This window comes from Mustela lutreola, chromosome 4 (genome assembly GCF_030435805.1).
Source record: "Mustela lutreola isolate mMusLut2 chromosome 4, mMusLut2.pri, whole genome shotgun sequence".
In the NCBI taxonomy this organism is placed as follows: Eukaryota; Metazoa; Chordata; class Mammalia; order Carnivora; family Mustelidae; genus Mustela; species Mustela lutreola.
Window position 1 is genome coordinate 134324669 of NC_081293.1, and position 22956 is coordinate 134347624.

At 39.5% G+C, this 22956-nt stretch overlaps 1 protein-coding gene across 4 annotated transcripts in view; it reads right to left on the reverse strand.

Annotated features, from left to right (window-relative positions):
- The window catches only part of SLC25A13 (solute carrier family 25 member 13), a 180364-nt gene that overhangs the window by 86304 nt on the left and 71104 nt on the right, over positions 1-22956 (reverse strand). For all 4 annotated transcript variants that reach the window (XM_059171174.1, XM_059171175.1, XM_059171173.1 and 1 more), the window contains one exon: positions 5076-5215. In XM_059171174.1, the coding sequence (XP_059027157.1) occupies positions 5076-5215 (140 nt within the window). The remainder of the gene's footprint in view (positions 1-5075; positions 5216-22956) is intronic.

A 22956-nucleotide genomic window follows, 5' to 3' on the forward strand; every position in this document is an offset into this window, starting at 1 on the left:
CTGAATCAGACTCCTGAGAGGCAGACAGTCCCAGGACTCTGTCTTTTAAAATAATCACTTCAGAAAAATTTTACCCAAACTCTGAAAAACATTGATAGAGACTTAGGAAAATTAAAATTAGCTTCGGTTCCATGTATCTCACCTTGAACAATTCCAGAAAACTAAGCCTCTGTGTGATTGTCTTTCATACAGAAACAAGAGCAAATGCTTAATGTCTAAGATCATCACAAGGACAAATACAAGTAAAAGCACTTTCTAAGCTGGAAAATGCTATGTGAGAGGTAACCAGTAACAACAGATTTCTAGTTAACGCACATATTACATTTGGTAGCCAACCTAGGCTTCTCTATTCTGAATCTGGAGCAACTAGAATCTCCTAATGTGTAGATTATTTTAAAATTATAATAATTATATATGAAATATATACCCATGATTATAAAAGATCATCAAAAAGTACCTGAAAATGACAGGGATGCCTGCCGGGGGTTGGAGGGGGTAGGGGCTCAGTCGGTTGAGCGCCTGGTTTTGGCTCAGGTCATGATCTCAGGGTAGTGGGATTGAGCCCCACACAGGGCTCTGTGTTCAGTGCAGAATCTGCTGGAGATTCTCTCTCCTTCTCCCTCTGCCCCTCCCACTCGTGCTCTCTCTCTAAAATAAATAAATCTTAAAAGAAAAAAAAAAGTAACTGAAAATGACAGAAACACACACCCCCTACTAAGGGCCTCTTTTTCTTATCATATTTGGCAATTAATCGGTGGGGGTCAGGAATGATCAAATGTCTAGCAAGGCATGACTGTGCACCATTCAGAAGCACAGCCCCCTCTACAAACCGAAACTAATTTTTCATAGCCTTGGCCCTGGAGAAAATGTAATAAAATGGAAACAACATACTATTTTTGAATCACAGGTCTGTGATCTTACAGAAGAAGCTAAACTCTAGAATAGTTTCTGTGTACTCCTTAGGGGTACTCCTTTGGGAACCCAATGAAAAGCCAGTATCACTTTCCTCAGAATATTACCTGTAAATGCAAACTTTTACCTAAAGTCCATTTATTCTTTCCCATACAATAGGGGGTAATGATAACTACCTCTCATGGTACTGGGATGTCATTATCAGAAACAGAGTATTTAAAAGCACTTTGTAAATTATAAAGACAGTTACTATTATTACTTCTATTTTCAAGAGTGAATCTTAGCACCAAAAGAATAATTTGGCAAAAAAGTTTAAAAGGCCTCTCACTCTGTACCCACATTTGCCTATGATGTTCACCCAATAACAAGCTAGAAATGGATCTTCCAAAGAACGTAACAAAATGCCCCAATAAGCACATGAAAAGATGCTTGGCATCATTAGTCATTGGAGAAATGCAAATCAAAATCACAAATGAGATACTGCCAAGAGACCTAAAGTGAAAGGCCTGTTTCTCAACTATAAATCGGGGAGGTTAACTAGCCGTACTTATGCTACTATTTGGTCCTTCAAGTTTATACTTTGGATGCTCCCCTAAGCACACCTGAGTGTTGGTTTCAGCTTTATAGCTGCCATAAGGGCCTATGCTGCAAACTCCTGAGGGCTTCTGCTGTAAGAGAGCAGCCTTGTAGGGTGTACCCACTTGCTTACAGCTGTTTCTTCTGAGCCCGTCAGATGGATAAACACAGAAATGACCCCCAGACTTGTGCACTGTAAGTATCTAAAAAGTTGTTATCTCTGTACCTCTTGGCGCTTTGCACAAGGCCTCTGCACAAACCCTGCATGTTCAGCAAACATTTGCTCAACTGGGTGGTTTGTCACAAGCAAGTCATAACCAAAGCCACAAGAAATAACTCCAAACAGGGAAGAGAGTTTACATTAATACCATTTATGAAAAAGAGTTCCATCGGGTATAGATACCGTTTTCTAAAAAATTCTGTGTATTAAAATCCATTTTTCAACTAGAAACCATAAAACTGGAACAGAGGGATGTGGAAATATTCATAATATTTTAACATGCATACCTCCATAACAAACTACTCCCATTCACACAGATGCACCACAGCCAGCAGACAAAACACAGCCCTAGTAAATTCAACAGCGTCAGTGATGAAGTAAGAGGACTTCCACTCACTTCTGAAATCCTTCTCCACCAACTAGGAACACGACTCTGGGAAGGAGTCTTTGTACCCCCTGGTTCTTGCTTCAACACTATCATTTACAGGGAAAGTATAAGTCAGGCAGGTTCGACTCAAAGAATATCAAGTTGATTCACCACTTTATGAAGTTAAAAACCAAAGTACACAAAACGACACACAGCGTGGCATTTGAGCAGCGCCTGTGACCAGCCCCACCCTGGCCAGAGGGCAGCTTGGCCAGACAGTACACAATGGGACATGTGAGCAGAGTCCTCACAGCCCAGTGTTGGCTTATAACCAACTCACCCTTGTTCAGATAAAGTGAAACAGTCATTAAGGGAAGGAAACAGAAATCTGACCTCGCCAAGACCAGTTCTGCTCACCAGTCACAAGCCCATGTATGTCTATCAGCACAGGTAACCCACAAACGTCAGACCTGAGTTGGCTGGAACCAACCTGACCTCCCTTCTAGGACGTCTGTGGGATTCAGCAGGGTTTTCTCTACATAGCACTAAGGCTCCCTGAAAACACACACACTTCTCAGCTGTCCCTGGGGCTGCTCCTCTTCCTTGTCAGGTGATAGGTAGCAACAAGCCCCCGGGCAGGCCTTTCCAGGCTCCAGCATCTGCCTTCACAACCTTGGCACCTGCCTGGGAGCTGCTGTCTACTTCGGAGCCTCGCCCTAAAACAGAACGGCGGGTGTGTGCTTGACAAAGCAAGAGCCCAAAATATAGGAAATTAAGCTTTCTTGTATTTTTAAGAAGTTCCTGCCTACAAAAAAGAGCCCAAAGGAAGCAAACAAAGCATTTGGAGTAGGGGTTTGAAGCTAAACCTGCATTCAGAAAAGAGTTCACAGGAAGCCAACAAAACATTTGAACGGCAGGAAGGGGAGAGTAACCCAATGACAGACATCAAAACCAGCATTTCCCTGACATTCATAGAGATTCTATCATGATACATCCATTAATTCCTTTAGATCTGGACCTGGAGCACAGCACAAAAACAAGGCCCTCGCTGAGATAATTATCCACCATAACCACGTTAATCTAGTCTATGTTCAGCACTTGCACTCTGGCTACAAAGTCAAAAATCATCCCATGCAGGACACTAGGGGCTGTTTTTCCATTTAACATTATAAAAAGGAGTCAAATATAAGTGAATGCCCTGTAAGTTGCAGCTGGAAACAATCGGTAATCCCTGAGTCATCTAAGCTTTGACTCTGGCTTCTCCGTATCTTGAAGAAGGCCTAGAAGCCGCCGTGAGTGGCTTACAGCCGACTCAATTCAGCATAATTGATACCTGCTTAAAAGGGAAACGTGATCATCCTTACTACTGCTAACATCCCATTAAGGCTAAAAGTTAATTAGGCTGTGTTCCATAAAGTCAATTTGAGGCATTTGTCTCAATAGCATTATTGTAATTATTCCTCATCAAAACGAATACCACCTCCTACTGCGCACCAATGTCTTGTGTAAACAACAGCAAAAATCCATAACTCACATTCCATTCCCCACCTGAGTTATTTAAGTAGGTTTGTGTTTACACAGAACGGAAAAGGGGGATTCATAGACCCGAACACTTTAAAAAAATATATAAAGGTATGTTTAAAACATCTTGCTTTAAGTTCCCAAAGGCCTGGCACATAAAAGCAAACTAAATAAATAGCATGGCAAATTATACGTATCATAACAAAACCACCAGAAGTCAAAAAGAGAAGTCCTATTAAAGTCAACCTATTACATATGCTGGTGCCTGAGAACAGATCCCACAAAACGCTGACTGAAAGAGCACACATGGCGGCCTGCGTGTGCGCTCTTGAGCCCTCCACATCCACCCCGACACTCCAGCTTCCAACCACTCCTCAGAGGGCTCTGGCAAAGTGCTGAGCACAGGAAATAAACAGAGGCATCAGGAAACAGCCCCCCCCACCCCCGAAGACATTTCTAGTGACAAAGGAAAGAAGGTAATTTCCCTGGCAAATTTTTCCTCAAGACCAAGAATTTAAACACAGCAAAGTAATGGCCTTAAGTGAGTCTTTTAAAATTATATTTAATAAAACATAAATAAAATTTAATCGTTAGAGAAACAAAACAAATGCATCGAAGTCCAAAAGAAAGAGTGGTTTATCATAGAGCCTACATACCATACAGATATTGACCTCTAGTAACTGTTAATACTGGAATTAAAACATTTTAAAAATTGTGCTTCAGGAGGAAAACTAAACCGCAATCATATTTTGTTATTACTCGCCCACGGACCTCATCAGTGGCAAAATGGTGAGACCATAATGGGGCAAGGGTGGTGATGAGAGAAAGGCAAGAGGGACGAGGCCAAGGAAGGTGAACCCCAGAAATGTAAACCACCCCGAGTTTAACCCTGGGTATGGACAGCAGGTGCTCTCTGAACAGCGCTTCTCACACTTAGCTGCACATTAGAAGCACCTGGGAAGCTTTCACTATCCCAATGCCCAGGTTCTCGTTGCCCCCCTGCCCAGTCAAATCTAGTCTCTAGAGGTGGGGGACCCAGATACCAGTTGTTTTTTAAAGCTCCCCCGGTGATTTCAATCTATAGTCAAGTTGCAGACTCAGTGCCTTTGTCTATAAAAGGCCTCAAGTGAAATAATTCTATAGTTAGAGGCTGATGATGACGTGTCTGTCATCCCTCAAAGGAAAATAAAATATCGGCAAACAGCGGAACTAGTCGTAAGTCAAGAATTCAAGTTCCAATCCTGCCCCCTCCCCGACTTATATGACTTTTCAGCAAATCACTTGATTTCCTTGGGCCTCAATGCATATTCCTTTCCACAAGAAGGGATTCTACACAGTCTGTAAGAACCCATTTAGTGATATTTTGTTTACATACTAATAAAGAAATACTTTCAAATAGGATGGTTTGGCCAGGTTAGTGATTTTGAGGTAAATCAGGATCCCAGTTTTACTTATTTACACTTTAAGAGCTGGACCCACCAGTAAAAACTGAGTGAATTCTGCATATGTCAGGTGTCTTTTTCTTTCTTTTCCAAAATGTAGTTGCACAAATTCTGAATCCCAGTTAAATGGAATATGTTGGTGAATTGTAGTCTGTCCAAAAACTTGCTTAACATCCTCTGAAAAGAGAAAAGAAAGACTGATTAAAACAAATCAGATTTATCCTTATATAGTAAGTTATTAAAAGGATATTGTTATTTTCCTCTTACAAAAATAATTCAATTTTAAAACAACACAGGTTATAAAACCGTAGCAAAAATAAAAGTTGGAATCTTCATGAATTAGTGAAGAACCCAAAATTAAAAGTCCCACTAATAAAGAGGAAAAAAAAAATCAAGAAGTCACACAAACATATACACTCATGTGTGCGTGTGTCCGCTCATGCACCTAGAAGGAAGTGGGAAACCAAACCAAAATAATAATTTAAACCTAGTATCATCATCTCACATATTTTGTTTCAACAAATATTATTTTCTAAACACAGGGGACATAATTCAACTGTTAGTGGCAGGAAACACATATACACATATAGAAACACATACAGCACTATACAAGTCTTCAATATAGTCCTTTTTCAAGTCATTAAAAAGTTCTTGATGATTTAATAATATTGGTTCTCCCAATCCATGAGCATGGAATATTCTTCCATTTGTTTGTGTTGTCTTCAAGTGACATAAGTCAGAGAGAGAAAGACAAATAACCATGGGACTTCACTCATATGTGGAATTTAAGGAACACATGATGGTGACTACATTTATCATGGTAAGCACTGAATATACAGAGAATTGCTAAGTCATTATGTTGTACTCCTGAAACTAATACAACACTGTATGCTAAATACACTTCCATTTTTTAAAATTATTGAGGATTTAGAAATCAGTTAGATGGATCTTGAAGCACATATTCAACAGTGCTAAGACTCTATCTGAGCTTTAAGAAGTTCCACTGGTCATGAGAGAAAGGCACCTGAAGACAAAGGTGATGGGGAGTAGAGTCCAAAGCCCAATTCTTCAACTCGGCACTGCACGTGCCCACAGAATCCCGTTTCAGATGGGCACCAAATGTACTTGTACTGATCCTTTACCTCATTTGGGCCTCTATCACAAATCGTCTGAAAACTGACAAAGAAAACAAGAACAGGGAAAACCTGCTTTTTCTAAAGCTTCACATTTCTCTTTACAAGTCTCTCTCTCCCAACAAAAATGTGTGTGTGGAAGGCAGAGGGACACATATTATTATATTAATGAGGTTCTGTCCTGGCCTTCACTTCCTTAAATATATCTACCAAACCTGCTCACTTTTATGACCAAGCTATGCCTGATAACTTCGGGATTTTTCCCCCCCTTTGCACCTATTTTAAAAAAGAAAAAAGAAGATAATCCTTTAGGTTTCTGAAAGGAGCCAAAAACTTTGGCACAGGTTTCCACTGTTCCCCCAAATCTCCTACTTCTAGCGCATTATAACCCCAAGTTTTTATTCCATGCTTTTAACATTTCCAGGATTTTTTTTTTTTTTTTTTTAAGTTTGGCTATGAAGAAACAGCAGTGCTGCCATCAGCAGAAGGATGGGTGTTTACCTACACAGAGAAGGCAGTAAAAATCAGAACTACACTGGGCATAAATTTTATAAAAGGTGACAGAAAATCTCAGGCTGGCCCTAATGAGGAGAGTAACACTAGAAGTTTTATTTTTTATTTTTTTTTTTTTTAAGATTTTATTTATTTGAAAGACAGAGATCGCAAGTAGGCAGAGAGACAGGCAGAGGGAGAGAGAGGGAAGCAGGCTCCCTGCTGAGCAGAGAGCCCGATGCGGGACTCGATCCCAGGACCCTGGGATCACGACCTGAGCCGAAGGCAGAGGCTTTAACCCACTGAGCCACCCAGGCGCCCACACTAGAAGTTTTAAAGTACGACCCTTAATTTCTCTGACTTTATTCTGCCTTCCCACTTTTAGGAAAAACAGAGAGGACATAAGGAAAAAGGAAGTGAAACAAGAACTGGTGTTTAAAAGAAAAAAAAAAAAGAAAGAAAGACCCCCCCTCCCACCCAAGAGAGTGGGGGTAATGGTCATCCTTGATGAAATAAATTAAGCAGGAAAAACAAGTTTCTTTACAGCTCTAAACATCCGAGAAGAAATTCCTAATCCCGAATTCCAGTGACTAACCTTTCTCAGACACTGCTCGTGTGCCAGGGACTGTTCTAATGGTGCTACGCACAAGTTGTACAAGAGACAGTGCCCCCAGAAAATCCGTGGCTCCTTTCCATTCTCCATTTCCACACCTCTGCATGAAGCAGGCCCCACAGAGGTTCCGGGAAGGCTCCCACCATCTTCTAACCTAGACCAATAAAGTATCTAGTGGGAGATGATGTTCAAATGACAAAGATGGGACCAAAAGAAAAAACACAATTTTTTACACTATAAGTAAACATTTCATAGCATAATAAAATGCAAGCAAGAACAGTGTCCTAGCCACTTTTCTGCCAAGCATGCTTGTGGAGTAAAGTTTCATGCAATAATCCTGCATACCTATCAAAAATGACATCCTTCTTTTTCCGAACCTCTCTCTCCTTCACTGTCCCATAGAAAGTAACAGACCGTAGTAGCCAAATGCTGGTATCTAAAGCTATGGCACTTATTACTCATTTTAATATATTTACGGTCTAAAACTGGAAAAATACGTGCATAAATTTAAGTCATTCAAAAATTAGTAAATAAATTTAAAATATGCCTCACCATAACCTATTTAGTTTTTCTATAATTAAAGTAACATTTACTGCCTGGTAGAGGCTCTGACTTGAATTCAAAACATGAACTTTGAACCCTTAAGTCGAGCACCTTCTGCCACTATTCCACAGAGCTGCTTTCTCCTATGAAGCCTGCCTGGAGTACTGACATCCAGTCACTCTAAAGCGCAGAGCTATATGTGATCCCGAAGACATAACACCATGTACTGTCAATCCTACAGACCTGTACCATTGGTAATAATCAGTTTTCAAGATATATTTATAAAATATGTATATATAAGCAGATATGTGTTGTGAGTGCATGTATTTATTGTGTATCTTTTCTTTCCACCTAGATGATCAGCACCTCCAGAGCAAAGGGCCTTCTGTTCACATCTGATTCTCCCACCATGGCTGGTTTAGTAGGTTTAGAGCAACTACCTACTAAATAGAATTTAAATGAGTCAGTAAATGTTGACAAATAGAGCAACAGGTTAAAGACAGTGGCATTAACCCTTTGAGGCACTATAGATCCCACTTACTGAGAAGCTATTTCAACAATCATTTCCCAGGGGCGCCTGGCTGGCTCAGTTGGTTAAGCAACTGCCTTCGGCTAAGGTCATGATCCTGGGAGTCCCGGGATCGAGTCCCGCATCGGGCACCCTGCTTGGCAAGGAGTCGTCTTTTCCCTCTGACCTCCTCCCACTCATGCTCTCTTTCTCTCTCTTTCTCCCTCTCTCAAATAAATAAAATCTTTAAAAGAAACACAACACACACACAATCATTTCCTAAGATTTCAGGGAGGTACATATTATGAATCATCAGTCCTGCTTAGTAAAGTCTTCAGTTCCACTCCTAGACTGACTCCTATCTATCAGGAGGGTTGAGGGTCTGCATTTTAACCAGAATAGCTAGTGTTTCTGATACAAGGGTCGGTCTACGGTCTAAGATCTCATTTTTGAAAAAACTGCCCCAAAAAGTTATGGAAAAGTTAGATTCACTCTTTCCTAATTTTTAACTTCTCACTGAGAGACAAACATATGACAGGATGGAGGTAGGAAAGAGTCTCCAGTCCAGCGAATGTAATCCAGTAACATGTAGACACAGGCCACTTATAGACACAACAGGACTCACAGGGCTGCCACACTGTGCAACCCAGTGGATGACCTCCTCTTCACGTCCCAGGCGTCTGATGCTCCCAGGAGCTGGACGGGCTCCACTGGACATGACCCTGAGAATGTGGTCCCTCTACTAGCTCTCAGCTGCCCTGACAATCTGGCTATGGTAAGAACGCCAGGGCTCAGCTAGCTAACTGACAGCTCGGAAGCAGCACAGTCACTGTGCACAGTATACTCGCCATGTGGGAAGCCGGACAGTGGGAGAAGGCGTGCTGCTGTATCCAAGTCTAATCCATAAGAAACAACTAAACAGCAGACCCTCACAGTACCACAGGAAGTGTTCACCTGCAGGAGTTCCTCGTGGCAAGGAAACAGAAGCCATCAGGAGGGGGGCCCTTCTAGAAGAGAAAAAGGCTTCTTGGAGAAGACAAAACATGATCGGGATCCTGAAGACTGCCAAGGACTTATCCAGATAAATCTGTGAGGGAGTTTTTCAGTGGAGAGCAACAGCATGGAAAAGGGTTCATTTCCTCTGAAGTGAACTAAGGGTCCAATCAGAGTACTTTGGACCAAAGCCACCCAGGGTCACAGAGACATGACAGATCCTGCTCCAGGCAGTTATAGACGCTGGCCTCACTTGCCAGACCAAATATTATTTTTAAACCCCAAGAACTTGACGCCACACTTATGGTGAAGAAAAGGTTGCTGTGGAAGAAGAACTGTTCATGGGACTCTGCAGAGAAAAAGACCCAGGGGCTTTTTTTAAAAAAAACCATTTGGTACAATTTCTACAAAATTCATTTTACACTTTCCTAATTCACCTAATAGAGGTTTATGTATTCAAATATCTTAAGACTGCCAGGCCATTGTAACTGGAGAGACCAGATGACTGTGCAAGAGGGGAGCAGGATTCTTCCTAAAAAGAAACTACCAATATTTCTACTCGTTTTCATCACTAATCAACTCTTTTAAAGAAGTAAAATATCAAGTTTTGCCACTCTGGAAAACTCACACATTTTGTACAAAAGTACTGAACAGGTTCCCAAGTCAATGATTACTTCATCCTGTTCTTTAAGTCATTCTGGGGCCTTTGTCTTCTGAAATGCTTTGTCTCTATAACTTTCCTTTCACTTCATGAACACAAACATCCGTGAGCCAAGAGTCACAATGGGTCCTGGAATTCCCCCCTTCACTTTGGAAGGCAGTGTAATATCACCTCAGGTTAATATTCTTTTCTCCTTTCAGCAGGTACAAAGAGCTTTCTCTTCTAACATTTGATTGTTGGAGATCTGACTGCCTAGTAAGGCAACAAAAAGGTAAAGAGTACCCTTCCTATTTTATAGTTAGAAAATCAGAAACTAAAAACCAAAGCAATTTCCAATTTCTGCTCTGGACTCTGGATCCCACTGCAAATTCCACGAGCTTTACCATAAAAGTCTCCAGGAATCAACCTGAAGGCCACCCTATCACTAAACCTTTCCACTCTCTGACCTTTCCAAACCTAACTTGTATTCCTGGATGGGAAAGAGGAAACCCCAAATGTTCTGAAACCCAAATGTTCTAGGCTTTTTGGTTACGTATTTGGTTCACTGAGCTACATATGTAACGATAATTCATACTTCATCCGTTGATAGCTTTCAAATAAGCACCAGAGGACAGATTTATCACTAACTTAAAAAGAATGAGAAGAAGGTCTATCCTGGTCTAAAACACAAGGACTTAAAGCTGTAACCCCAGGTAGAGGTCAAATAGGCCAAGAAGCAAAACTGAATTACCAATGAAATAGGAATGAGGCACCACATTATGTGTTTTAGGTATTTAAAGTCATACTTTTCTTAGCGCAGCCACTACTCTTGAAAGTAAAAACAAATTAGAATGCTTATCTCTTAAAGTATAATCACTGTTATTTCAGTCTGTGCCAAACAATGTTTGGAAGGCATACAGTTCCCATAATATCACCAAATAATGGTGGTATTATTTAAAGCAAGACTTACCAAATAAGCTCAAGGATCCTTTGAGTTTATCTGTGAGACTTTGCTTTCCCCATAAATGTTTCCAGCCTAAATGTCCACCGTACTTTTTTTAAAGATTACAAAAAGACAATTATTGGCAATTGTTTGTGGCAACTGTTTCTTTCCTAAACTTAACCTCAAAAAGTCAAGTAATTTCTCCGAAGTTAATAAATTTCTCAGGCTACAGAGTATGTATGTTATAGCAGAAAAAGTTGTAAATTTTTAAAACTGGGTCATGGACAACATCATGTTGTCTGTAGAAAGTCCTAAGGACTCCACTAAAAAACTCTTAGAACTTAAAAATGAATCCAGCAAGGCTAAAGGATATAAAATCAATATACAAAAATCAACTGTGTTTCTAGACACCAAAAGTAATCAACCAAAAAATGAAATTAAGAAAATAACTCCATTTATAATAGCCTCAAAAAGAAAAAATATACTTAAGGATAAATTGAACAAGACACGCAAAACTCATACTCCAAAAACTACAAAACACTGTTGACAGAAATTAAAGACTTAAATAAATGGGAAAATATTCCATGTTCATAGACTGGAAGACTTAATTTGTTAAGGTAGCAGTATTACCCCAAAGTGATCTACAGATTCAGTAGATCCATTATCAAAAGTCTAGCTGGCTTCTTTGCAGAAATAGACCAGTTGACCCTAAAATTCATATGGAGATTTAAGAGACCTAGAAGAGCCAAAGCAATCTTGAAAAAGAACAAAGTTGTAATTTAAATTTACTACAAAAATACAGTAATCAATACTGCATGGTACTGATATAAGACCGACAGAAAAGAACTAAGAGTCAAGAAATTAAACGTGTTTTTGGTCACTTGCTTTCAATAAGAATGACAAGACAATTAAACATGGAAAGATTAGTCTTTTTAACAAAAAAATAAAATAAAATAAAATAAGAAGTAGTTAGAACCCTACCTCACAGTATATACAAAAACTCACTCGAAATAGAGCAAAGAACTAAGTATAAGAGCTAAAACTGTGAAGCTCTTACTGGAAAACACAGGCATAAATTTCTCTGACTCAAGATTAACAATGATCTTTATTATGACACATGCGACACATGAAAATAATAAATTGGATTTCATCAAAATTTCAAACTTTTGTTCTCTAAAGGAAACGATCAGCAAAGTGAAAAGACAAATTACAAAATGGCAGGAAAATTCTGCAACTCATGTACCTGATAAAGAACTTTGGAACATATAAAGAAGCCTTGTAACTCAATAATAAAAGGACAAATAACCCAGCTTTAAAAATGGCAAAAGATTTTGAGTAGGTATTTCTCCGAAAAAGACATACAATGGCCAATAAACACATACGAGGTGCTCGACATCATCAGCCATCAAGGAAATGCAAACCAAAACCGCAATGAGATAACCACTTCATCCCCACTAAAATAACAAGTACTGATGAGGGTATGAAGCCAAAACCCTCATACCCAGTTGGTGGGGATGTAAAACCATGTAGTCGCTTTGGAAAATCGCATAGTTCCCAAATACCCCAACAATTCCACCCCTATGTATATATCCAAGAGAAGTGAAAACATATGTTCACACAAAAACTTGTGCACAAATGTTCATGGTAGCATTATTCATAACAGGCAAAGAGTGAGGAATGCTAAGGTATGGGGTGATAAACATGTCCTCGGGGTAACAAAAATGTTCTAAAATTGACTGTGGCAATGGCTGCACAAATTTATGAATATACTAGAAACCACTGAATTATATATGCTTTAAGTGGGTAAATTTTATCTCAATAAACTGTTGTTTAAAAAACTTAGGACTGTCAGATATGCCTCTTACTAATGAGGGACATTAAGCAAATTACTAACTCTGACTCAATTTTCTCTGTAAAATGGGAATAAAATATCTACCTCAGAGTGCTGTGTGGAGCTAAGTATGCCTAGCACAGGTTCTAAACATAGTAGGTGACCATCAAAATGGTAAAACTCCAAAATCTGAAGTCTTAATTATAATGAAAACTGTCATCTGGGAATCAAATATTTATAAATGATACCTAAAAAATCAGGCACAGTGTGATTTGGAAATATCATAGTTTATACATTTCTCAAAAAGCAATAATTTTCCTCAAATACTTAAAATCCATCCTTCTCTTAGCTCATATATTAAATTTTTGAAAGAAAAGTGATCAAAAATTTAGTAATTTTCTATTATGTTTCTGAAAGTACAAAATTAAGAAAGATTAAGAGCCTCCACTCTTTACTTTTAAATCTTTCAGATAACAAGAAATATTTAATTGGCAAATTACTTGCACATGCCATTAAGTGGTTAGACTGAATTTGTTTTTTACAAATTCTATGGGCTCTTATTCCTTAACCTCCACCACACTATAATCTGAAATCATCAAGGTCTTCACTTATGCAAATTTTAACTTTCTATGTTTTTGTTTCCATACAGAATAACTAAATTAATGCACTTTAATTTCCAAAAGATTCACTTATTGAAGCTGCAAATCAACGAAAACGAGTTTCCCATTCAAATAAAAAAGGTTCATCAAGCTACATTATTTAAAACACTGAACCATCATCTCTCTCATGGATCCTAAAAAATTTCATTAATACAATAAACACAAAAAGGATGTTTATTAAACCTCAAAGTAATCCCTCTCGGAGGCAGAGGGAGACTTGCCGAACAACCTGCACTTCAGCTCGGAACGGCTTCATTGGGGTGCTTTCCTAACGTGCACTAAATCCTCAAAGAAAGTTGTGCTTTCGCTCTAAGGGAAATAATATCCCACCCTGCTGATACAGTTAACAACAGCTCACACGGCCATCGTCTCTTAAGCAAAGAGCAGAAGACAAATTGTTGAACTGGTAAGTTAAATAACATAATGGAGCGAGTGGATGCAGACCCATCTCTACCTCCATGTGCTCCAGGATCAAGGCTGCCATTTCAAACCCTTTTGACAAGTGCCTTTTTATATTAATCACAGTTAAGGGTCTGAAGAGGAAAGAAGTATTGTGGCTACAATTCACACTCGCTCAAAAAGTTCTAGGGGGAAAATGGGTGCCATTAAAAGAGAGTAAGTAAAGAGTAAGTACTTCACACATGCAGCCCCTCTCATTAAAACTGAGTTCCCTGTAAGCCCCTGAAACTTTTTATTATTATTATTCTCAACACACAGGTACAGCGGTGGTAAGTATCTTTCTAAGCACATACGCACTCTGCGCGCACACACGCAGGCAGGCTGGGCCCAAGAGGAGACTGAAGTCATATAAACGCGGTGCCAGAGAGCTAATGAGAGCTAATGTGCACCTCTTCCAATCCAGTACTTAGAAAGGGATGCAACTACTCTGCTGAGGTCATGGGCATCCGAGAAAAAGATCGTCCTTCTCATGGTGTAGAAGGCAAAGTTGTGGTTCTGGAAAAACCAGTCACTTTCCACCCCACTCTGGGCTTCTTTCCATAGCCATGAAAGAAAGCCATGAACTACAGCAGCCATTGTTCAACTATGGTCAAAACTGACATTCCCTGGAGAGCTTGTTTAAAACAAATTCCCAAGCCCCACGCCCTAAGCTTTTGATTCTGCAGACTTGAGAGGGAGCCAGGAAGTCCACAGTGGTAATGAACACCTCCACACTATTACAACCAAAACCCATGGTCTGCCTTACTGGTAAGAATCCTTCCTATTCTAAAATCTGATGGAGCTATAAATCCTTGGGGTTACCACACTGCTTAACTCATCACAGTATAAACGCTGCTTCACAAAAATTTAAAAAAAAAAAAAAAAAGGTTAAAGCCTGGCAGATACCTAGCACTTGATATTCATCTTTTATCATATGCAATAAACAGTGAAAGGTCAACTGAGATGTTTTTGATACACATGCTAGACAAGGTGTTTTCAAACAGATAAACCAAACCATGAGCAGTATTTCATAGTATCAAAAGTAGGTGCCGTAAAACAATGTCTGGAGGCATAGAGGAGACTGTGGTCACTCTCCAGGTATGTGTTTGCTTTAATCATCTGTTGTACTAATTACCATTAACTTTCCTCACCACTAGAGAAGACCACAACCAAAAAATTCCAAGTCTTTGAAAATTTTAAGGGAGTACAGAATTCCTAATTCATTCTCTAAATGCAAGCATAATATCTGTATTGTCTAAAAAACCAATTTCCTCAGTCAGTTTCCTTAGACGGATGTGATCAAAAATGATTTTCTTGCAAAAGCATTAACATACATTTAACCCTACTGAAATGCTTCAAGAGCAGATGTACTACAAATGTACACCCACAGTGATCCCATATTAGTATAAAACTGTTTTATTTCAATTAAAATGTCTAACTATCCACCCCCAACACATACCTAAACTGTAATTTTCTCTGAGAACTTCCAATATGTTCTTGATTTTGTTTCCTTTATCAACCTATCAGAGCAAAAACTGCCTTGCAACTGTTGGAAGAAATCAGTCATTAGCAGCAAGATTACAGCAAATTTTCCAATTTGGAAAAACTGTATTTTTATCTCTCCCTCATACTGAAAGAATAATGGTATAATTTTACTATTTTTAAGTGAGCAGTACAGTTTAAAATAGTACAATTTTCCCAGTGCTCCAAGTTTTAGGATTTACTGCTGGCTTTCCGTTCTCCACACCTTCTACCCAATTCACAAGTCCTCTTCTCCCTCCACCTGACCCACACGTGCGTGCGCACACATCCACGCAAACAGGGGCAGAATCCCCCAGTCAGCCTCTCCACGCTGACAGGCTCCTGAAGTACGGTTAACCTTCAGGCAGTTGTTAACTAAGGAGTGGCTTCACAGGGTTATTGTGATTTACTCTCCTATTGACATTCTCCCACCTTCTCAACAGGCCTTTATCCCCCCTCCCTATTTTTAAAATGGAGTGATGAAGTAGCAAAAAGTACAATATTTTAGCCATTTGAGCATGGACGATTCTCAAATTATCCCACCAACTGGAAGTGCTCCCTGATACTACTATCTTTCAAAATTGAAGCCATTATGGTCAATTGTGCAAATCCGTATTTAGCTTTTCGTAAATAGTGGATTTTTGACCCAATGAACTGGAACAGCTTCTGAACAGTCTCTGGGATCTCAGGCAAGACACTCAGCACCGAGGCATGCCACAATTCTTATCAATGTGGAAGTTATTTACTTTCAAGACACACACTGTTCTTATCCAATATTCTCATTCTCTACTGGAATGTGTATAAGAAAATGGACTTGAGTCCCAAAATAATATAAACTAAATCTACTGTAGGGCAGTAAGTTTCTTTCAGCAAAATAACACTATTTTTGTGAAACCCAAAATCAGAACCTCCCCCAAATAATGCTCCTTTCAACCCTTAACCAATTTTTGCTCTTGCTTATCTCTGGAATATTTCATTTTCCAAGTGCCTTTATAAAGATAAAAATAAATGATCTTCCCAGCAAGTTTAAAAAATTATGGCTAAAGTTCTGTCCTCGTCGAATCCACTACATACATTCCTCTAGCCTTTTATATGTATTATAAATTTGGGAGCATACCTTCAAAACTTATTTCCATAATTTTAGCGCTCATCATTTTCTGCAACCTGAGTTAAAATGACTGAAGTGGACTGTTTCCGCGTATTTTGTCATGTCAGCTAGCCTGCCTGTTTCCCAGAGAGTGCCCACTCCACTTTCACAGCAGATGCTCCAGTACAAAATCTAATAGTGAACCAAGAAAGGGCCCCTCCAAACACCACCATCCATATCAAAGAATTAACTAGAGAAAGGCATCAGAGATCAATCACTTCATTAGTTCTGGAGTTTGTGTTTAGGTCTCAAAGACAAAAGAAAGGTCCTGTTGAAGTAAGTCTGACAAAGTTAAACTGATTTACTTTTCTGCAGGACTTTGCAGAGCTTTAATATAGTAAAAATTTTAGACTTTAAAAGTGACTGTCTGGTAGGAAAATCTTTTTTTTACATAACACTAACAGAAACAGGAAACACCACTACTTGAAGATACCCAAAACTCACAATATCATTCAACAGCGAAGATTAAAGGACAAGAGGCCACTGCAATTTCCAATAAAAGAGCAAGACTGGGCTAGTTTTTTTTTGGACTCCAGGTCAACTGATGAACCTGAAGCAGAAAGCCAGTCAAAGCTTCCCAAGCATGCCACTATTTCACAACCAAAGTCTTTAACAGCTAGAAAAGTCTTAAATAAGATGTCTATTCATTCAAACTGTCCCTTTACAAAAAGCACTTATCTTTTGGCAGATCACGACCTCTTTGAGATCTGCTAAAAGTAAATGCTCATTTAGACAGAACATTATTGACATTATTGACAACTGTGGCCATTCTTGGACTCCAACACTTACCCAAAACCCCAGAGACAAGAAGTCCTGGTCTTTCGAGAATTCCTGTCTTTAAAGTTCAATTAAAAACCGCAGATCCCTACACACATCACTGCCACATAGACAATGAAACTGGGGGCTACTCTCACGTACTAAGAACGATAACTTTAAAATTGCGTTATAAAACAGCTCATGAAGTTTTGTTCACTGGAATGCAAAAGGTAAGTTAAAGAGAAAAACATGTATTAGCATTATGCAAGTAAGCAAAAATTTCAGATTTCAACCTAAGAAGTACTATGGTATAGTAACATACTCTTGAGTTTTCAGGGGGTCCACCTATGACGTTCACTGGACCAAAGTAAGATTCAGGCTGTCTACTACTATTGGGCTAGGCTGTTCCTGTGGCCTACTGCAGATACAACAACCAAAGAACCAGCAAAGGGCTGGAATCGGTCATGTGAAATTAGTATCATCAAGAGATGGGTCACTGGTGGGCACACTAAATACATCAGGATTAACAGTTTCTTTACCACCACCACCACCACCACCCCGCCCCGACAACACAAGCTCTTTCTTAAAATTCATAAGGAAAATGCTTTGCTTTCCTGGCATCCTCAAATAAGAAACATGGGAAAATGAAAGTGTTTGGGAAACTACCCTTCGCAATGTGTCTACACCACACCTTTAAGCCCTGACCTTCAATTCCTCTGTTCACATGAGAGTGGTCATCTGCCTGCCTCACAGAGGTACTGGAAAGCCCACAAAATGACCATAGGCGTGTCTGCCTCTGGCTGTGCCCCACTCCAATTAATGCAAGAAAATCCATCTTTTCTAGGCATCATTTGGATCTGGTCCCTGTCCTCTGAAGAGCCTGCGGGCCTCCCAACTTCCTCTCTTATTAACTAAAAACTCCTGCCCAGGGACCTCCTCCATCATATTGTGCCCACAGCTCTCAAGGTGTTCATTTCAATCAAGGGCTTCCTTTAACATCCTCAGCCTGTACGAAGACCATTTTCCCACCCCCTATCACTCCATGAATCCCCCCTCCCCGACTTTAGAATTCTGTTCACATCAAAAGATAAAGCTTCCTTGGTGAGACAATATCAAATGCATTTCAACAAATTACCTGGACAACTGTGCCACCAAGGCAACTTTCTGTGTCTACTGAGAACTCTAATCCGGGTATGTTCTTCCTTACAATTACTTCCTGCTACAGCCGTACAAACTCCTAACTAAATGCAGTTGCTTACTTCTTCATGAAAGTTCTTTACTTCTTCATGAAAAATTATTAAATCCCTCCCATGTCTGATAAAGACTAAAATTATTCCAGATTAGTCAGCCCCTGAGGGCCGCCCCACAGAGCACAGTCACCCCCTGGAGGAGGCAGGAGCACACGGTAAACAGCAAACCCTTGGCGGTCATCAGGCTGCTACCCGGCCTGTACCACAGCAACCACAACTGTGGGCAAGTTACTTAACCTTCCCAAGGCCATTTCCTTTCAGTAAAATCAGAATTATATAGGTCAGACCTCCCAGATTGGGAGGATTAAGTAATAAATTACATAGAAAGCACTTAGCCCAGAGGCAAGTAGGTAATAAGTGATCGATAAAGATAAAAATGTTAGGTACTTGCCTTCTCTCAAGAGATTATATAAAACTCTCTTTGGAGCAGAACAAGCTCGGTACCTACTATCCGGTCCTTCTTCCTGCCCTTGGACCCCCCTATACCCTCACAATTTAGTCATATAGGATTCATTCGCTGGCAGGTCCAGAGAGATTACAAGGCCAACCCAGACCTCCATGAGTCTGTTATAGCACCTCCCAAGTGACCTTCACCTCCAGACCCCCATAGCTCCAAGTTCCTGCCATTCACAGGCCATACAGCTCCTGGGTATTCGCAGACACTCCTCTAGCACTGCTCGTAGGGCCTCTAACCCTCCTAGCACTTAGCTTACATTATAGTCTATCCTGACATCATATAATTTTTGTTTACTTTCTACCTAAAACGTAAGTTCCCTGGAGATTTTATAATCTTCAGTCTTACAATATAGTCAGATCTAAAAGATATCCCTATCTTTACTAATTCTTTTGCCCCTACCAATTAAATGGCTTTAAGCACTATTTGCTGATAACTACCAAATGTCTATCTCCCAAATTCCACACTCATATATACCTAAGTGCCTATTTGACAACCTCATTTACATATCTAAGAGGCATGAAACTAACACATCCAAAAGTGACCTCCTGTTTTCCTCCCACCCAAGCCTGTAGTCCTTCCCATCTTGGTTGGTGACTCCACTTTGTAACTGGCCAAAGTCTTTGAAATCACTGTTGCCTCCTCTCTCTTCCACAGCCCACATCCAATCCATCAGAGAACCCTGCTGATTTTCTCCTCAAAATACCCCTAAACTCACTCAGGTCCAAGTCACAGTGATCATTCATGTGGATTACTGCAATAGCTTTCTAACTGGTCCCTCTCTCTCTACTCTGTTCCTTCCATGATCTATTCTCAACACAGCAGCCAGAGTGATCCAGTTAAAACATAAATCAGATTATGTAATTCTGCTTTAAAAAAAAAAAAAAAATCCTGCAACAGTTCCTCCGTCACTTACCATCAATGTCCAACACCTAATCTGATCTTTATAAAGGGTCTTACTTTATCAGCTTTGTTACTTCTCTGAGCTTCTTTCCTACTAGGCTCTCCCTGACTCTTTTAGTTCACACAGGTTCTCCTTGTGGTCCTCAACTGTGCCAAGTGCACTCCAGCCTTCAAACCTAGACAACAGCTCTTCCTTCTGTCTAGGACAATCTCTCTCCTTCTTCCACCTATCCACAGGATCAATTCCCCCTACCTCTTTCAAGTCTGTGCTCAAAAGTCACTTTCTCAATAAAGCCAACCAAACCATACTGTGCACAGAGGAGTACACTCTTTGTTTCATAGCTCACTGTAATCACCCCAATATTACCAGACCTTACCCATTCTATTAATCCTTTAATGCCTAGCATTAAAATTATCAACTTGTAGATGTTCCTGTTACTAGTCTGCTGAACAGGTTGGAAAACTATGTTCCACTGACCCACCAACTCTTTCTGTACGTAAACGTTTACTGGAAGACCACCAAACCCATTTGTTTACATACTGTCCATGGGAACAGCAAAGTTGACTAGTTATCAGAGACCCTAAGGCCCATGAAGTTCAAAATATTTACTATCTGGTCCTTCATAGAAAAAATGTGCTGCTCCTGATCTAGCAGCGAAGAAATGCTTTAAAAAAGAAGGAAAAAAAAAAGGAAAATCATGTTGATACTCAAAAAACATAATTTTAAAAAGATAAGGTCTTAGGCCTTAAATATCATAAACTGAAGTTCTTATAAACAACTCCTCAAATAATGGTGTAGAAATATGTAATTAGTATAATATCACTTTATTCATTCTTTCTTTCCTTTGGTTAAATAACTAGACCATCAACAAATATTTCCTCTTTTTCCTTCCTTGCTTGCTTTCCACCATGAGTTACTCTTCTGTATGTCCTTCTTGCCCACTATGTTAATGTGATAGTTAAGTATCAATGATGTTCAAGTTCACAGAATTCTGAAGTTTCTTTCCATTTATTATATTCAACGTGTCAACATAATTTAAATCTATTAAAAGATTCATGAATATTTTAAAAAATCATGCTTACTCTTCAGCTTACATATAAAATATGGCTCTTGTTCCTGCTCTCTTCCTTCTGAGAGGTTTAGCACTGACTCCTACTGGCAAGAGACCTAGCTACAAAATGGCAGACATACACTAGCATCTTCAGATGACAATCACATAGATATGTATCATCTCTTCTCTCTTTCAAAATTTGTAGTTTCCATCATCTTATGCTTTCTAAATAGCGGTGGAACAGGCAGACTAACATTTATTACTAAACAAGGTTTCATTTAGGGGTGCCTGGATGGCTCAGTCGATTAAGCATCTGACATCAGCTCAAGTTATGACTGACCATGAGGTCAGGAAGTCATGACTCATGACTCATGATGATCCCTGCTCAGTGGGCAGTCTGCTAGTACTTCTTCCCCTGCCCCTTCCCCTGCTGAATTTCTCTCTTTCTCAAATAGATACATAAAATCTTTTTTAAAAAAGAATAAATAAGCTTTTATTTAACTACTCCAAAAAACCCTTTAGGCAGTCAAAAATTTACACACATACAGATATACATAAAAACACACTAAAATATTCAATGCAATAGCATTCAAAATCTCAGCAGGATTTTTGTAAAGACAACTTTTTCTAAAACTGTTTTGATAATTCCAAAGGCCAGGAACAGCCAAAATAATCTTAGAAAATAAAGTGGGAAGATTCACATGAAATCAAGACTTATTACAAAGCTTTAGTAATTAAGAGAGTATAGCAATGGTGTGGACAGACAATTATAGGACAGAGTGCAGAAAAAGACCCACAGATGATATGATCACTGTATCACCACAGGGCAATAAAAGAGCAATCGTTTCAATAAACTGTGCTGGGAAACTAGGTATCCATGAGGTTTGGGGAAGAATCTTGACCCCCACAACATGCAAAAGTAAACAAACAAAAAACACAAGCACATTCTAGAAAGACTAAAAATCTAAATTTGAAAGGCAAACAAAAAACTTCTAGAAGATAACATAGGAGATTTATCTTTGGGACCTCAATATAAGCAAAGATTTCTCAAATAGAACACAGAAAGCACTATCTGTAAAAGAAAATGTCGATAATTTGTACTACCCAAGTTTCAGAACTTGTGTTCCTTAGGGCCCTATTAAGTGAGTGGAAATGTTAAGTCACAGAATGAAGATATCTGAGATACACAACCCATCAACAGCTTGTATGTAGAAAAACCGGCACACCACTAAAGAATACACAAATAGCAAGCAAATACTTTTTTTAAGGTTGCACAAGCCATTAGCAGTCAGGGAATGCAAATTAAAGCCACATAATGAGCTATCACTGAAATAAAAGTGACTGGTAATACCAAGTGTTAGCAAAGGCATAGGATAACGACAACTCTCACACACTTAAAGTGTGAATGCACTGGTACAAGCACTCTGGAAAACTGTCTGGCAGTATCTACTGAAGCTAAACACACACCTTTTCTAAGACCCAACAGTTCTACTCCTAGAAATGGCCCCACACCCCCAACCCAAAAGACAGATGAAATGGCATCCAAAGCACATTATTTGCAGCTACTGAAGCTGGACATGTGCAAATGTCTACCAGTGGTAAGATGAATAAACAAATTAGGATAAAGTCATGCGAAGGAATAGTATACAACAAAGAAAAAGAACAAGGGGGAAAACAAATACAACAAAGACATGGCTGACTCTCACAAATGAAATTTGACCAAAAGTCAGAGCGAGATGGAATGTTCTGTATCTCTTCATTTTTATCAAGTTTAAAAACAAGCAAACCCAGTCGATGACAGATGTTAGCTGTTAGTAGCGGTTAGCACTGGGCCTGGGGGACGATAACTGGAAAGGGGCCCAGGGAGCACCAGCACTATTCTCCTTCTGATCTCCCGGATGGTGATAAAACAAGTACAGACACTGTGCAAAAGTTCATCAAGACGTACACTTAGGATGTGTGCATTCTTCTGTAGGCATGCTATGTTTCTGTGAGAACTTAGGATACGTGCATTCTTCTGTATGTATACTATGTTTATGTGA